The sequence below is a fragment of the Panthera onca genome, chromosome A3 (genome assembly GCF_046562875.1).
Source record: "Panthera onca isolate mPanOnc1 chromosome A3, mPanOnc1 haplotype 2, whole genome shotgun sequence".
Lineage (NCBI taxonomy): Eukaryota > Metazoa > Chordata > Mammalia > Carnivora > Felidae > Panthera > Panthera onca.
The window spans coordinates 117,712,694-117,731,213 of record NC_138341.1 but is presented as its reverse complement, the minus strand read 5'-3'; the positions used below and the strand labels follow the sequence as shown (position 1 = coordinate 117,731,213).

The 18,520-nt window shown below is 39.8% G+C and overlaps 1 protein-coding gene across 3 annotated transcripts in view; it reads left to right on the top strand.

Moving 5' to 3' along the window:
* SAMHD1 (SAM and HD domain containing deoxynucleoside triphosphate triphosphohydrolase 1) overlaps positions 1-18,520 on the top strand; it is a 50,625-nt gene extending 32,105 nt beyond the window's left edge. For all 3 annotated transcript variants that reach the window (XM_078444089.2, XM_078444091.2, XM_078444090.2), the window contains 10 exons: positions 169-324; positions 1,583-1,683; positions 1,859-1,967; positions 2,802-2,893; positions 3,978-4,093; positions 9,300-9,439; positions 10,216-10,311; positions 12,271-12,375; positions 13,312-13,449; positions 16,335-18,520. In XM_078444089.2, coding sequence (XP_078300215.1) covers positions 169-324; positions 1,583-1,683; positions 1,859-1,967; positions 2,802-2,893; positions 3,978-4,093; positions 9,300-9,439; positions 10,216-10,311; positions 12,271-12,375; positions 13,312-13,449; positions 16,335-16,469 — 1,188 coding nt within the window. In that variant the 3' untranslated portion in view covers positions 16,470-18,520. The remainder of the gene's footprint in view (positions 1-168; positions 325-1,582; positions 1,684-1,858; positions 1,968-2,801; positions 2,894-3,977; positions 4,094-9,299; positions 9,440-10,215; positions 10,312-12,270; positions 12,376-13,311; positions 13,450-16,334) is intronic.

Genomic DNA, 18,520 nt, shown 5'->3' with positions numbered 1-18,520 from the left:
TTTAACAGGTTTTTTAAAATATCTGTAAGATGGTAGTTGGGAACTAGATAATTAACATGCATTGGAACCTTATCTCTGAATTACCTGGAATCAAGAATAATTTGAATTATTTGGGGTCCCTGATGGACTAGAGTCTATAACAGATCATATTGTGCTGACTTTTCCTAGCATGAACAGGGCTCAGTGAAGATGTTTGAGCACCTAGTTAATTCTAATGGACTCAAAGCTGTCATGGAACATTACGGTCTCATCCCTGAAGAAGATATTTGCTTTATCAAGGAACAAATTACAGGACCACTTGAATCACCAATCAAAGATTCTTTGGTAAGTTTGTTTACAACTTAATTTGAATTGACTGTGTTTTCCATCTAGTCTTTTCTAGTTTCCTTCAGAGCTTTTTTTTTTTTTTTTTTTTTTTTTTTAATCCTTCAGAGCTATTTGAAGAGAGATATTTGGCTATTTTAGGAGGACTAAATGATAAAATACATTATGTATTTCTACTGTTTAGTGCAAAAAAAATAAAAAGGCTTATCTATTTTTTTCATCTCTTAACAGTTCTTTAGAAATTACCTCCCAAATTAAAATACATATGTAAATGTCTTTTGATGAATATATATGTAGTATTCTGTATAGAAGCCTGAAGTAACATTGTTTGAAAAATGTAAAAGGGCATGTCCTGTTTCTCCATTAAAATTAACATGTTTGGGGCATCTGGCTGGCTCAGTCGGCAGAGTACGTGAGTGGTAATCTTGGGGTTGTGAGTTCAAGCCCCATGTTGGGCATAAAGATTATTTAAAAATAAAATATATTTTTAAATTTAATTTAATTAAAAATTTTTTTTCAAATGCTTGTTCATTTTTGAGACACAGAGAATCCACGTGGGATGGGCAGAGAGAGAGGGAGATACAGAATCTGAAGCAGGCTCCAGGCTCTGAACTGTCATCACAGAGCCCGATGTGGGGCTCAAACTCACGAATCACAAGATCGTAACCTGAGCCAAAGTCAATGCTTAACTGACTGAGCCACTCAGGGGCCCCAGATCTTAAATTTTAAAGAAACTTTTAAACCAAGAAAAGAAGAAAGTTTGTTGGTTATGGAAGTGTAATAGAGTTAGAATCCTTTCAATGGCACAAGGCTTGGTATTAACAGGATGTCATATACTTTAGCATTTCTTTTCCTTTTTCTACTAGTTTAGCAATTAGGTGGAAGAAGGAAAGAGTGGAACTTTTTGACTTACCTCACATTCCCATTCACGTGTCTGTTTATAATTTTTATTTTATTTTATTTTATTTTTAAATTTTTTATGTTTATTTTTGAGAGAGTGTGTGAGCCGGGAGGAGCAGAAGGAGAAGGAGACGCAGAATCTGAAGCAGGCTTCAGGCTCTGAGCTGTCAACACAGAGCCTGATGCATGGCTCGAACTCAAACTGTGAGATCATGACCTGAGCCAAAGTTGGATGCTCAACCGACTGAGCCACCCAGGCGCCCCTCTGTTTATAATTTTTAGATTAACATAGTTGCTTTGCTTGTAAATAGATTTCGTTCATATCCTAAAACTTTTGGTGAGTTTTCTTGTCTTCCAGTGGCCATACAAAGGGCGTCCTAAAGAGAAAAGCTTCCTTTATGAGATAGTGGCCAATAAAAGAAATGGCATTGATGTGGACAAATGGGATTATTTTGCCAGGTATGCACTGAACACTTCAGAAAAATTGGTTAAAATCCTCATAACCTTTAAATATATATAAATTTTATTTAAATAAATGAATAAAATAAAAAATTGTTATATACATTCAGTGTTGATACTTAAGGTATAGTTTCTTGTTGACAAATTTCATCTCTCTGCTTTGGAATCTTTCTAGGGACTGCCATCATCTTGGAATCCAAAATAATTTTGATTACCAGCGCTTTATTAAATTTGCCCGTGTTTGTGAAGTAGATGATAGGAAGCGTATTTGTACTAGAGATAAGGTAAGCTAGATCAGAGGAAACAACAAAGAAGGTGTAGTTCATAGTTTGAAATCTAGAAGTAATCATTCAAAAATTCGGAAAAATCAGAACTTGGTAAATTATCAGTCTCTTAATGCTTAGCACTTGTAAGTATCTTAAAGTTCTTTTCACTGCTACTGCATTGTTAAATAATAACAAAGTTACAACAGACATTTATTAAGTATTGTGGGAGGCACTGTTTTTAGGTGCTTTGGGTGGATTAACTCAACTCTCACAACAGTATGAAATAGATACTATTATTATCCCGCTTAACAGGTGAACAAATTGAAGCAAAGAAGACATACAATTAATAAAAGGCGGAACTGAAGTTTCAGCCTAGAAAGTTTGGCTCAAGTCTCATCCTTAACCATAGTTAGTGATATATGTTAGTGTTTCATAATAGGTAAAATACTAAATCATTAGGTCTCTGCTAGATTAGAGTCATGTAACTAAAGAGTAGTATGGTATTGTACTACAGAAAGTCTTTCTTTTGAGAATAAAGAATATAAAAAGAATAATGCCTAATTTTCTAGACTTGTTGAGATTAAAAATATATTGAAGATGCCTAAAACAGAACCTGCCATAGACTTAAAACAATAGATTTTTGTTTACTAAGAAGAAAAGTTGCAAACCAAAAGTTGCAAACTACCTTGTATTTTTTAATGGGTGGGCTCAGGGATTTTAATGAGGTAGTCCTTATGCATAGCCTTCTTGTCCATCTGTCACCATCCCTTTTCCTTGTCCTATAGACTTATCTACTAACAAGGGTAACATAACCTGAACCTACATTAATATTTATTTCATGTTTTTCTGCAGGAGGTTGGGAATCTGTATGACATGTTCCATACCCGTACCTCTTTGCACCGCAGAGCTTATCAACACAAAGTTGGCAACATCATTGATACAATGTAAGAAATTCTAGTGCTATTTCCCTATAAAATTTCTTCATGATGCTTTGCTAGAGTATCATTCTTGGGTCAAGTTGAGATTTCTAGGAATTCAAGTAAATTTTAAGGGAATAAATCTAAAATGGTTCCCTTAAACACAACAAAAACGAGCATAAAGTAAAAACTTATTTGGAGGAAGAGGCGGAGAATAGATAAAGGGGATAGATGAAGCGTGGAAGAGTTGGCTTCAGCAAGACATGAAGAGGCAATGTCAATGTCAGCATGCCTTAGACCTCCTCACAGGTAGTTACTTATGTGCCGGATACTAGTCATCAAGGTGAGAGATGGGACGTGAAAAATTGACATTCTGAAGTTAATGACAAGTTAATTTCAAGAATTAAGATTAACGCCCGTACTTACCCTGTCAATTATTTGTCAAAATTAGTAGCAGATAGTAAGACCAACAGGAATTTGACCTCTTCTCCCTGGCCCAGTGAGAACCATAGTGGAAAAGTTCAGCCAAGTACAGATAGAAGTATAGCCATACATGTCTGTGTGACTCAAAGACCCATGAGGAATTCTCAGAAGTAGAATGTGAGTTAATTCCATATCTCTAAATAGTTTTAAATTGACATGAGCAGACTAGTTAGAACACATTCATCTATTTGTATGGTTGTTACTTTGATAAGAAGTTATTATTTGTTTTTAATTCAGCTAGTTTCAAACCCTGGTATGGCTTCTTCCTAACTTGATTAAATGAAAATTACTTAATTTCTGCATCAGTAAAATTGAGGCTGATTCCATCTATCTTCTTGTTGGAAAGATTAAATAAGATAATGTATCTAAAGCCCTACCATAATGCTTGGATCACAGTAAACATGGTAGCTGACGAATCCCCATGCACTTATTTATGTATTTATGTATGATCAAAAAACAGTTGTCTTTTTTTATCTGTTTGTTTAAAAAAAAAAACAGTTGTCTTTAGAACATCGTGTCTCAGGGTTTTACTTCTCTGAAGTAGAAAGGTTTCCTTAACTTTAAGCATGGCATTAACCAAATATTCAAATTTTCTCATAAGCATAAATTTTTATGAAATGATCTTTAGGATTACAGATGCTTTCCTCAAAGCAGACCCCTACATAGAAATTGTAGGTGCTGAAGGAAAAAAGTATCACATTTCTACGGCAATTGATGACATGGATGCCTTCACTAAGCTCACAGGTAAGAGCTAGACGGTAACACAGAAGTCCATCTCAGATAAAGTGTAAGCTGTGCCTGGATTGCAGATGTGTTATTTTCCAAACATACCAATATATTTAGCTTCTCTAGTGATTGTATACTTTTGGATTTGAGTTTTGTCTCTGCTTGGTACTAACTGTATCACCTTGATAAAATCATTTAACCTCTCGAACCTTAGTTTCCTCATCTACAAATTGGGCTATTGATACCCAGCATATAGTTTTGTTATAGTATTTAAATGAGGCATAACACCTGGTATGTAGTACTTGGCACTTAAGTACCCAATATTCACTGTTATTTAACTTAAAATACAGCTGGACTAATACCAGACTAAAAAACTGACTTGCTTTTAACGTTACTTTTGTTATAAAACACAGAATACCAAGAGCATTTTGCCACGTTTCAACACAAGCAAAACCTGCAGCTTAGGGTGAGAAGGGAGAGGTGAAGGTGTTGCAGCTGGTTCTTTAATGTGGGAAAGTGCTGACTGAGCCATAAAGATGAGCAAAGCAAAAGTAGACCACAAAAGTTGGAGTTCTTCGTGGCGGATCATGGACGTGGCGGATCCGTTTAAAAAGAAAGTTAGAAAGCAGTCACATAGCTTGTAGAGAATCGGTGGAAAGGCTGAAGGTTTTTTAAATGAGCAAAAACAACCCAAGCTGAGTGGGCTAAGGCAGCCGAGATCACTTTACATGAGCTTCCTGTATGTGATGCTACTGCTGGGTTCTGTCTGCAGCACATTTGCCAGAACAAGACTCACACCAGTGCCTCTCAAACTGTCTTGAAGAACCAACATTCTCCATGCCCAACAACTCACAGATTGATACCTTTGTAAAACAATAAAAACGAATTACTAGGAAAATGATATGGGGGTGGGAAGGACATACAAAATATGAGCCCAAATATTTCATATTGAGTTTAACAGACTTAACATACATTTCAGTAAATATAACCAAAAGAAACAAAAATTTAAATAATAAAAACTATATGTATTATAGTGTACTATAGTGTATTATAGAATATATACTATTCTTTAAAAATAGACATGTAGGTGATATAGAGTCCCTTTTAGACTTAGACCTTTTTAGTCACTTTTCAAACATAAGTAAATCAAAAATTAGAAGTTAAATAGTGATTCCTCATATTACATATCTTTGTGCACACTCAGAACGTTGTGTACAACAATACTTAAAGTTTATAATGTAATAAGTGATTTTCCTACTGGTTAATTAATCTAGATTGGGCTGATGACACTTTCACTCACAAGGGATGATGTGTATCTAAATTGTTTCTGTGTTTTGTTTTAAAAACATCATAGCAGATACTAGTCTCCCATTGTTATGTTGATAGGAATGGAAGAAGAGATTACGTAACAGTTTGAGCAAGGTGGGGATATTTTAACTTTTGTTCATAACGAAGCAGGTGATGCTGTATTTAAAAAGTCATCTTCAGTGGGGCGCCTGGGTGGCTCAGGTGGTTAAGCCTCTGACTTCAGCTCAGGTCATGATCTCACAGTTCGTGAGTTCGAGCCCCACATGGGGCTCTGTGCTGACAGCAGGATTCTGTGTCTCCCTCTCTCTTTGCCCCTCTCCTGCTCGCACTCTGTCTCTGTCTCTCAAAAATAAACATTAAAAAAAAAAAAATCTTCAGTCTTCATCATCAGAAGCTAGTTCTAACAATTTATCCTGTAACATTATATTACATTTCAACTTTCTTTTGATGAAAAGAAATGAATTCAGGATTTTATACACTTTTGGGTTAAGTGACAAACCATAAAGTATACCGTTTAATGTGATCTTTGTTTTTTTAATTTTTTTTAACATTTATTTATTTTTGAGAGAGAGTACAAGCAGAGAGGAAGCAGAGACAGAGAGAGAGAAACAGAGAGAGAGAAAGGGAGACACAGAATCCGAAGCAGGCTCCAGGCTCTGAGCTGTCAGCACAGAGACTGATGCAGGGCTTGAACCCACGAACTGCAAGATCATGACCTGAGCTGAAGCCGGGTGCTTCACCCAGCCACCCAGGTGCCCCTGGTCTTTTTTTTTTTTTTTTAAGGTTTATTTATTTTTGAGGGGGGTGGGAGACAGGATCCAAAGCGGGCTCCACACTGACAGCAGTGATGATGCTTAATCAACTGAGCCACCCAGGCGCCCCCTAATGTGGTTTCACTACATGACTATACATAGCTCTCTCTCACTCTGAAGGTTCTATAATACCCAAACTAGCTTTTACCCTGTTCAATGAGATGAGTCCACTGGTTATACCCTTGGATATTGTATTAATGTCAAAAATCCTATACAAAATGTTAGGTCACATTTTTGTGCTTTATCTGCCAAGAGTATGGTAGAATAAGCATATGGATTTTCCAGCTTTCATCATTTGAGACCCAGAATCTTATCTTTCTTGCATATTATTTTGAGCAGTCATATAATCTTTACTGGCCTTAACTACATAACCTGGAAGGAATAGGACCATGTGAGCCTTCCTTACCTTTGCTGCTTTTCCAAAAGTCAACTCACTTTATCTAAAAGTCTCCACTTCTTGTTTTTTAATTTTTTTAATGTTTATTTTATTTATGAGAGAGAGAGAGAGCAAGCACAGCTGGGGAGGGGCAGAGAAGGAACAGGGGATCTGAAGTGGGCTCCATGCTGACAGCAGAGAGCCTGATGTGGGGCTCGAACTCATGAACTGTGAGATCATGACCTGCAAGATCATGACCTGAGCCAAAATCGGACGCTTAACCGACTGAACCACCCAGGCGCCCCTGTTTTTTAATTTTTAAGAATGTTTTTCCACATGTTACTGGGAAGTGTTGAAACCTGCAGCAATGTTGGAAGAATTTTACAGTGAACACTTGTACACTCACCACACCGGTACAGTTGTTCTAGCATTTACTGAACTTGCTCTATGACTTGTCTGTCACTTACCATCCTGTCCGTTAACCCATCTGAATTTTGATGCATTTTCTTCCTTTTTTTTTCTCTTTTCTTTTCTTTTCTTTTCTTTTCTTCTCGAGAGAGTATGAGCTGGGAAGAGGGGCGGAGAGAGAGAGAGAGAGAGAGAGAAAGAATCTTAAGCAGGCTCCATGATCAGCACAGAGCCCAATGTGAGCGTCAATCCCATGACCCTGGGATCATGACCTGAGCTGAAATCAAGAGTCGGACTGACTGAGCCACCCAGGCACCCCAGTTTTGATGCGTTTTTAAGTAAATTGCAGTGATCAGTACATTTTACCCTAACTCCTTTAGCATGAAGATTAAAGTTCAACAATAATTTACAGATTTTTTTTCTTCTGATGTAAAATGCACACACAGTTTGTATAAATGCACACATTTTATGTACATTTGCTAACGTTTTGACACATGCAAGATACAGAACATTATCTTCTCTTTAGGAAATTCCCTCATGCTTCATCCCAGTCAGTTCTTGCCCTCACCTCACCCCTAGAAACAACCGCTATTTGCCTGTTCTAGACTTTTTTTTTTAAGTTTATTGATTTTTAGTAATCTCTACACCCAACACGGGGCTCAAACTCATGAACCTGCGATCTAGAGTCACATCCTCAGGGCACCTGGGTAGCTCAGTCGGTTGAGCGTCCCAACTTCAGCTCAGGTCGTGATCTCACAGTTCGTGAGTTTGAGCCCCGTGTCAGGCTCTGAGTTGAGCCTGTTTGAGATTCTGTGTCTCCTTCTCTCTCTGTCCCTCCCCTGGCTCACACTCTGTCTCTCTCAAAAAACTAAATAAACATTTAAAAAAAAAAAGAGTCGCATGCTCTTCCAACTGAGCCAGCCTGGCGCCCTGTTCTAGACTTTTACATAAATGCAATCAGGCAGGTGTACTCATCTCTGTAGGGCTCCTTTTACCCAGTGTTATGTGTCTGAGATTCATCTAGATTGCATGCATCAGTAGTTTATTCCTTTTTAGTGTCGAGTAGTAGTTCCTTTTATGAATATGTCATAATTTGTCCTCTCTGCTTCCTAAATTCCTGCTTATAAATTCCTATAAAAATTCCTATAGGGGTGCCTCAGTGGCTCAGTTGGTTAAGCATCCAACTCTTGATTTCAGCTCGGGTCGTGATCTTACAGTTCTTGGGATTGAGCTCCAAGTTGGGCTCTGCACTGATAGCCCAGAGCCTGCTTGCTTGGGGATTCTCTCTCTCCCTTTCTCTAACCCTCCCCTGCTCATACTGTCTCTCTCAAAATAAATAAACTTTAAAATAAAGTAAAAATAAAATAAAAATGCCTATAAATGTTTCAGCTTACCTAGATGTTGGCTGTCTTAAACATAGCAAATGTCATATGACCACTGCCTTAGGGAACCGTTTTCTTACTTTAGTCTTTTTCCCTTAATATTCCTACGAAATAAGTGGACCTTATCCCTTCCCTCCCTTTCAATGCAAGCCGTCTACCCCAAAATATCTTAATTAAATTGGAATAATAGAATGTTAAATTTATTTTTTTTATTTAAAAACAATTTTTTTAATGTTTATTTATTTTTGAGAGAGAGAGAGAAACAGAGCATGAGTAGGGAAGGTGCAGAGAGAGAGGGAGACACAGAATCAAGCTCCAGACTCTGAGCTGTCAGCACACAGCCTGATGTGGGGCTCGAACTCACAAACTGGGAGATCATGACCTGAGCCGAAGTTGAAGGCTTAACCGACTAAGCCACCCAGGTGCCCCTCAAAATAAATAAACTTAAAAAAAAATCTTAAAAAATCAAATCAAATCTTAAAAACAACTACCTTCTACTTTCATCATGGAACTTTAAAAAACTTTTTATTATGAAACATACAGAATTCCATGTACCCATCACTTGGCTGCAACAATTACTAACATGGCAATTTTGCTTCATCCCCTCCATCCACCCACTCCCATAAAATACTGGTCTGTTTTTGAAGTAGATTTCAGACATAACTTTATAATTACTTAAGTATCATTCTCTTTAAGAAAATAAAGCATAACAACAAATTAATACACCCCTATTTACCCATCACCCAACCTTAAGCCATCTCTATATGCCCTCTCCCATTCACTAGATTATCTTAAAGCAAATCCAAGACATTGAATGTTATACTGTGCTTACATTTGTAAATGTCCACTTAAAATCCTTTCAGAAGTACAGCGGTGTATGAGTCTTTAAACCCTTTTTTCCCCATCTTAACATAACTGAAATTTTATAAAATTGGCAGATAACATTTTCCTGGAGATTTTGTATTCTTCTGATCCCAAACTGGATGCAGCACGAGAAATTTTAAAAAAAATTGAATGCCGTAATCTATACAAGTATGTGGGTGAGACTAAACCAAAGGGAACAACAAAAATTGAAAAGGTAAGTTGAGTTGTTAATAGTGAAAGATCTCTCTCTTCCAAGAGAGGAAACCTCCAAGAGGAAGCCATTAACCCATCACAATATCATGACTCTGTTCTAAGCCCTCTACGTTCATTTTCACTTAATCTCATCAATAACGTGTTCTTTGGTCGTGTAGATGAAGGAACTGAAGCTTGGGAGAGATTAAACAACTTGCCTACAGAAGCACAGTTAGTGAGCTAGGATTTGAACCCAAGTCTGTCTTAGTCTAAACCTGTATTCTCTCATCCCAGAAGTGAGAGGGGGTGCCCCAAATTTTGGCTAGATCTAAAGGCAAGAAAATGAATGGGGCCTCAAAATAAGGTATCTGCATGAGCTTCACTGAGAAGCGAAGGACCTGCTGTTTACTAATTTCTTCTTTCACATTATATCAGGTTCTCCCAGATGGTGCATGCCAGATATCCATATCTGTTTTCATCTCCTGCTTATGGAAGGTTTTTCTGTTTGCCAGAAAGCCAGTAACATGAGCCACACTGATTACCACACCCTGCCTCATAACACTTTCCTCCTATTAAGTCAATGCCACATTTTTTTTTTAATGTGGAAGTTTTGTTATGAGAATCACTCTATTGTGATGTGTTTGAAGGATGGCATAAGCCAGAAGCTCTGTATTTGTTAGGGGTATCTCTACCCACTCTTCCTAGTAAAGTGCCATTTTTAGAGAGGGAACCTTTTGTGGCACAAACACTAATGATGAAAAACGGGGGTTCTAATGTAAGGAGTCTTGTCTTTTCTAGGAAAATTATAAAAGACTTCCAGAAGATCTTGCTGGTTCTAAACCTACGGACATCTTGATAGAAACTGAACTAAAGGCTGAAGACTTCATAGTGGATGTAAGTAGTTAGCCCAAAAATATACTAAGTAAAGATTTTTTTTTTTTTTTTTTAAGATAAAGCCTCCCTACTTCCATTATAAAAGCAGCACATGTTCATTAAAGAAAGTTTGGAAAGGGGCGCCTCAGTGGCTCAGTTGGTTAAGCATCCAACTTAGGCTCAGGTCAAGATTTCGCGGTTTGTGGGTTCAAACCCTGCGTCGGGCTATAACTGTGCTGTCCATTTTGGTAGCCACTAGCCACAGGTTCAGCACTTAAAACGTGACTACCTCAACTAAGTAACTAAATTTTTTATTGTATTTAATGTTGATGACTTTAAATTAAAAATCCACCTATGACTAGTGACTGCCACATTGGGCAATAGAGCCATTCGTCTTAGCGCTTCTGTGGAGCCTTACAGTATCCATTCTCTCCTGTCTCTTTGACTTTCCCATCAGCAGTTAAACAGACTTTCATCTTAAGAAAACAACAAACAGGGGCACCTGGGTGGCTCAGTCAGTTGAGCGTCCAACTCTTGATTTCAGCTCAGGTCATGATCTCATGGTTTGTGGGATCAAGCCCCACATTGGGCTCTGCATTGAGCCTGCTTGGGATTCTCTCTCTTTCTCTCCTTTTCTCTGTGCCCCTCCCCAACTTGTGTGTGCCTACACGTCTCTCAAATAATAGACAAACTTAAAAAACAAACAAACCGCACCTTCACCCCTGTCAAACTCCTTGAAAAGTATCCCCCTTTTACCTTTCCCAGGTACCATATTCCTCTCCATATTCTTCTTTCTTGCATCTTTTTAACAGCCAAGCTTCTAAGAGTTGTCTTCTCTCTTTTTTTTTTAATTTTTTTAACATTTATGTATTATTTTTGAGAGAGACAGAGTGAGCACGGGAGGAGCGGGGCAGGGGGGCAAGTGGAGGTTGGTAGATACAGAATCTGAAGCCGGCTCCAGGCTCCAAGCTGTCAGCACAGAGCCTGACTCGGTGCTCGAACTCATGAACCGCGAGGTCCTGACCTGAGCCAAAGTCGGATGCTTAACCGACTGAACCACCCAGGCACCCGCCCTGTCTTCTCTTTTTTACTTCTCATTTACTCCTAAACATTTTGTGTGTCGCCATCACCATACTAGAACTATTCTTCCAAGATCAACGGTGACTTCAGTGTTACTTAACCCAGCTCACCGTTTCAGTCCTGTCTGCCTCAGAGCTTTTTCTTTTGCCTGGAATTCTTTTCTTTTCTACCTAGACCTGGTTCATTCCTGTGACTTTCCCAGGAAACACACCTAGTCATTCCCCAAAGCCCCAGACCACAAGGCTCCCTGGTTACAAAGTTTGACAGCACCCTTTGCTTTTCCTTGGTAGCTCTTGTAACAAATGTAGTTTGATAATTACTTTAAAAAAATTTTTTTAATGTTTATTTTTGAGAGAGAGAGAGAGAGACGGAGCACGTGAGCGTGAGAGGCAGAGAGAAAGGGAGACACAGAATATGAAGCAGGCTTCAGGCCCTGAGCTGTCAGCACACCTTGACGCTGGGCTCAAACCCATGAACTGAGATCATGACCTGAGTCAAAGTCAGAGGCTTAACCGACTGAGTCACCCAGGTGCCCCAATAATTACATTTATAATCATTTGTTCAACCTCAGTCTAGGCTACATGGTGCTGTGGGGTTGGGATTGTATCGAGTTTCCTTGAATCTGTAGTACCATAGTGGCTATCACATAGTGGGTACAGACTTTATACCCTCCTTATGTTGAAAACACAAATAATCTCCCCCACCCCACTCAAGATTTCAAGACCACATCCCTACAGCACATGCACCAGAGTTATTTTCATTCCACTATGAGCTACCTTATTAGTGCTCTTACTTCTGAACCTCCAGAGAGCTCTGCTTCGTTTTTTGTGACGCTCCTACAACCTTGAATTCAATTCTCATTGTTCTGTGAGTGATTACTAATTTATTCCTTTTATTAAGGTTATCAACATGGATTATGGAATGGAAGACAAGAATCCTATTGATCATGTTCGCTTCTATTGTAAGAGTGACCTCAGCAAAGCAGTCAGGATTACTAAAGATCAGGTAACTACTTGGGCAAAATAAATATACTGTAGTGGCATTTGGCAGATTTATGATAAATCTGCATTTTACATGCAGGTTAGGTCCTAAAGTCAATGTATACAGTAAAAAAAAAAAAAATTATTTTTGAAATTAAAGTATATCTGATTTTTGTGTAAATCATCTTAACAGCCAGTTTTTCCTATTTGCTAAACATAGATGAAAGCACTGTTTTTGGTTTGGTGGCTAGGTTATAAATCTGATGGGAAAGGAGTGTTGTATGGTTGACATCATGTAAGTTAAATGTGTTTATTTGCCTATCTTCTAATGAGAGTCTGATCTACGTATAATTACATAATACAAACTTTTTTTAGTCTTAATAATATAAAATTGTGGGACATTTTGCAATATGACAACTATCTTCAATTCTTTTCTTTGGATGACAGTTGGGATAAAACAGCAAAACAATGTGGTGTTTTTAATATAACATGAAAAATGGAGCTTAGGTTGAGGTGCCTGATTTGTTCGGTCATTGGAGTGTGTGACTCTTTTTTTTTTTCTTTTTCTTTTTTTTTGTTTTTAAGTTTTTAATGTTTATTTATTTTTGAAACAGACAGGGACAGTGTGAGTGGGAGAGGACAGAGAAAGAGGGAGACACAGAATCTGAAGCAGGCTCCAGGCTCTGAGCTGTCAGCACAGAGCTCGACACAGGGCTCGAACTCATGAACTGGGAGATCATGACCTGAACCGAAGCCGGATGCTTAACCGACTGAGCTACCCAGGCGCCCCTGGAGTGTGCGACTCTTGATCTTGGAGTCATGAGTTCAAACCCCACATTGGGTGCAGTTTACTTAAAAATCTTAAAAAAAAAAAAAAAAAAAAGATGAAGCTTAGGAACAGCTGAGCTCTCTTCAATGTGTGAATTCAAGATGACAGTGAAATCTTTTGTTCTTTGAAAAGGTTTCAGAGCTTTTGCCAGAGAGGTTTGCAGAGCAGCTAATTCGCGTATACTGCAAGAAGACTGATGAAAAGAGCTTGTTTGCTGCACACCAGTACTTTGTTCATTGGTGCTTAATCAGAAACTTCACCAAGCCACAGGTGAGTAGTTTGTTGTTCACGTACTTTGCATAATTTCCTGTTTTTAATTAATAACCTAAAGAGATCCTTATTTTCCTCTGAAAAGTTCTCATTTAAATGATAGTCATTTAGGGGCACCCGGCTGGCTCAGTTGGTGGAGCATGAGTTCAAGCTGGTCAGTTGGTCAGTTGGTCATGAGTTCAAGCCCCACATTGGGTGTAGAAATTACTTAAAAATAAAATCTTTAGGGGCACCTGGCTGGCTCTGTCGGTTGAGCATCCATCTCTTGATATTGGCTCAGGTCATGATCTCAGGTTCATGGGTTTGAGCCCCACGTCAGGCTCTGCACTGACAGCATGAAGCCTGCTTGGGATTCTCTGTCTCCCTCTCTCTCTACCCACCCCTCTCGCATGCTCACACTCTCTCTTTCTGTCTCTCAAAAAAAAATAAACAATTAATTAAATAATTTAAAAAATATTTAGGGGCACCTGGGTGGCTCAGTCAGTTAAGCATCTGACTCTTGGTTTCAGCTCAAGTCATGATCTCATGTTTCGTGAGTTCAAGCCCTGGGGTGGGCTCTGTGGTGACCCCGTGGAGTCTGCTTGGGATTCTCTCTCTCCATCTCTCTGCCCCTCTCCTCCTGCTCACTCACATACACACACACACACACACACATTCTCTCTCTCTCTCTCTCTCTCTCTCAAAAATAAATAAACATTAAGGAAGAAAACTCCAGCAGCAGATGGATTGGAACTAGGAGAGACTAGAATTAGAGAGACCAAAAGCTATTGAAGTTCAGCTATGTGGCGATAACTACTTTAAAACTAGATACATTCATTCCTTGAATGAGGATTTTTGCTAGGTCCTATGTTAGGTAGCAGAGATGGAACAGTATCTAAGACAGACATAGTTCCACGGATCACGCTCTGTTAATAGACGCACAAGTAAATAACAATTACAGTGGTGTGGTAAGTGCTTTGGGGTGGGGCACAGTGGGTACAGAGTCTTAGATGAGCCAAAAGAAGAAGGATTTAAGCCACACTTGGTTGGTTGGTAAAAGCTTATTTTAAGAAGGATTTAGAAGGTGAGACCTGAAGGATGGATGAGGAGTCACCTGGGTAAAGGGGGTGAAGGGGGGACGCCAGAAGATGATCAAGAACATAGTGCATTCAGGGAGGGGCCCATGGGATTTTACATAGTCTTGTGGGCCAAGAGCAATGGAAGCCATTGAAGTGTTTTAAGCACGAGAGTGACATTCAAGTTTGTATTTATAAAATTCACTAGAGTTGAAACTAGAATGGGTAGAAATAAGGATCCTTGGTAGAAATAGAGATGAATTTGAAGGCAAATAATGTTGACCTTGTACTATAAGATCTTCCAGATAGGAGTATCATGGCAGTTAAATGGCCACTTTTAGCTCTATCAAGTCAGATCCAGAGTAGTTTGACAAATTTAATAGCGGAGACAAGATACAGAAGTTTTGGCAGAGCTAAATGAGCAGAGGATAGTGAGACAAGCGCAGGAAGCTGCTGCCACCTCTGGGGGTGGAGGTGGGAGTCCAGGTCTTGGGGCCACCTGCAGAAGCTAGAACCACAGAAGAGTCACGGCCACTGCTGCCAGTGCCAGAAGGGTTCAGGGGAGTAATACCCTCACTTCTCTGTCCTCCTCCCTTCCAGTCTTCCACCTGTGCCCCGCTTTGGCCAAACCTAACCAAAAGCCAGTAGGCAGGGGACCTGGGAAACATACTTTATAAGAGGAGCTCCTGTTAAGGTAGCTCAGTCGGCTAAGTGTCTGACTTTGGCTCACGTCATGATCTCGTGGTTTGTGAGTTCAAGCCCCGCATCAGGCTCTGTGCTGACAGCTCCCTCTGTTTCTGGCCCTCCCCTCTTCATGCTCTGTCTCTCTCTCTCGAAAATAAATAAGCATTAAAAAAAAAAAAAAAAAAGCAGCTCCTGTTACATAGAGTAGAGCAGCAGAAAGGTGAAAAGTGAATCTGAGAGCACAGGTGCAAATGAAGAGCATGTATTCTACCACAGACATTGTATTCCTAGTGCAGTAAAGGCTCTCAGAGCTCCTGTACCCTCATACACCCTAAGAGAATCTATGCACAAGTTCAAGAACAGTTCAGGATAGTCAGGTCTTAGAGGGCCTTCTTACACTCATTTCTTTCAAGTCATAGTGTCACTTCACTTTGAGGTCATTCCTCATTTTGGGCGGAATCTATGCTGATGGACCAAAGTTATAACTTTGCAGGAAAAAGTTCAAGTTCTGCACATATAAATTGCCCTTACCCCCCCTTTAAAAAAAATTTTTTTTATCATTTATTCATTTTCAAGAGAGACAGAGCATGAGTGGGGCAGGGGCAGAGAGAGAAGGAGACACAGAATCCAAAGCAGGCTCCAGGGTCTGAGCTGTCAGCACAGAGCCTGACTCAGGGCTCAAACTCATGGACTGCAAGATCATGACCTGAGCTGAAGTAGGACACTTAGACACCCCTGTCCTTCCCCCTTTTGGGCCTCTTGTAGACAAGGACCATCTACTGCAGAGGGGAGTAAGCAAGAAAGGAGCAGGGACCCAGTGAAGTCCCTCTTTCCTGGAAAAACCAAGTTTGTGTTTCATGAAAGTGTATGAAGGGAGAGGGTCATAGAATGGGGGAGTGTGTTGCTTTTGGTCATCTTTGAAAAGAATAGGTCTGTTAGCTTTTTCTACAAAGGCTCTTCCCTGCTTAGGACTGTGGTGTTTCTAATTGGACCTAAGCACAGGGCATATATATAATTTGGGGTTTCCCAAGAGTACATTCGTCTAGAAGCAATCTGTCTGCAAGACAAGGATATGTGTACCTGAGGATTTCCTCAAAATTATGAAAACTGGATTTTATTTGTTCCTGGTTTTTCTTTTCTTGACAGGATAGTGATGTTGTGGCCCCACTTATAACACCTCGAAAAGAGGAGTGGAAGAACGCGGATTCAGCCCAGAGCCCAGATCACTTACAAAAAGTGTCCAAATTTAAAACCCGGCTTTTTCCAGATGACTCTGTGTGAATGTTTGCAACCGATAGTTTACATAAAGTCCTCTTCCCCATCCCCCAACAGTATTAGCTAATTTAGGAAGTTCGGTCATGAACTCTACAAATTTGTGACAACGAGTGCTTTTTACATTTTGAATGTACACCCATGCTGAAGCTAAGTAATTTTTATCCGAAGAAACAAAAAGGTGTTAGACAGCTCTGGCTGTACATGCTATATGGAAAGCATGACCTTGCCTATTTTAACATTAACTAAAGCCTCTCTTCTTTGTAGTCTATTCTCTTAGAATAATATTTTTTTTATGTACTCTGAACTCTTATGACATAATGATTGTTTTTTTGGTTTTTTTTTAAAGTTTGGAAATGAGATAAAGTGCACATTGAAGTATGAAGTTGGGATTGTCATAAACAGCCAAGGTTAAGAACAAAACATAAAATCCTAGCCCCTTGAGGAGGTACCCATCACCTTGAATTTGAGGAAAATTCTTCTTAAGTGATCTAAATATTAGTGAAAGACCTTCCCTCACCCTTTTAGCCAGGTTGGACTAGACAGTAGATGAGGGTGACAAGTGAGTTCCACCTCTTGGGTGAGAGTCCTGATTAATTTATTAGAAATATCTGAGGGCTCTGGCCCCCTCTGAAATGGGACATAAGACTGCCTCTCAGGAGACCCCTACCCCTAGTGGCAGAGGGATTCCCCCAAACCAGGCTGTTCTCTGGGTCAGTTGCATGCAGCTCCAGACCCGGGCGGTTTCTTCGTCCTGATTACTCACTACCGATGTCCCGAGGTCTTTTTCACGATCACTGCTCAGCCTGGAAAAGGCTCCCCTCCGGCCTTCTCTCTGAATTTCCCTTGTGAGCTGATCAAAGGTTGTCACAGGAGCCTTTCTGAGGGCTACTCAGAGCTGGGACTTTGTTGTTGCTGGCTCAATGTGCATGTTACGAATTTCAGAGCAAAGACTGAGCTGCTTGGGATGAGATGAGTGATTATCCCCAGAATTCCAGGTCCCCCTTTGTAGCCCAGTATACCCCACGCTCGTTCTTTACCTCCTGTGCACCACTGTGGTTGAGCGAGTCTATGCAGAGGGCACCCATCCCCACCTCCATATACACACAATTGCCAGTTCTGCAGAAATTCACCAGGAGTAAAATCTGGAGTTAGAGCCAATGCTGGTGGTAGCCAGAGGGTCCTGTAGATGCAGGGCAGTGGGGAATGGGAGTCAAAGTCCTTAACATCTTATGCTATGACACTCCCTTACAAAAGCCTCCATGGCAGCCTGGGATTGGGGGGCCAGCCCTGGCTCCGGGCAAGAGTACAGCACTTAGAGTGCTGTAACCTTCCGCTCTGTAACCAGGTTCTGTTCTGTTGACCCTAGGGTGAAAAGTATTAGGAATGTCTGCCATTCTGTATTACCACCACCACCCTCCTCCACCCCCCAGCAGATGATCAGGAGTTGACCCTCATTCATAGGAGAATAATTAAAACCCTTCCCACCTCCTCCACCACAGTGCTGTGTAGGTGGGGATATGCGGACATGTGGGCTCCTAGAAGCACAAGTGAAATCAGCCCTGGTACTGGGTCACATCTGTTTTGGCCAAGGTACCCCTAAAACATTCAGTGGGGGAGAACTATAGGGCTCAGACTTAGTGTATCCAGATCCAAGGTCAAGAATGTAATGTTTTTCTGCTAAGACTGTTTTATTTCTGCAACTCTTACCTTTAAATCATTGTGGTTTACTCTGGAATTTTTTAGTTTCAATATTGTATCATTTTGCTGAGAAATAACTTGAATCTATTTTGTTTGCATCCTTTACATATAAATCAGCTGCACTTTATGCTCTTTGCAACTGTTTTAATTATCATAACCATGTGCCATTTACAAGGCTAAATTTTTCTTAAGCGCCTTCACTATTTGTATAAAAACTGAGGTTTTAACAACTTAACCTCTAGAGTTACTGAACTTTTGTCACCTTGAGAATGTTAAGTAAGAACTGCAAGTTTAAATGACTGGTTACTTCATTTGGGTGAGGGAAACAGATGCAATAAAGCTTCACGAATGTATCTTCA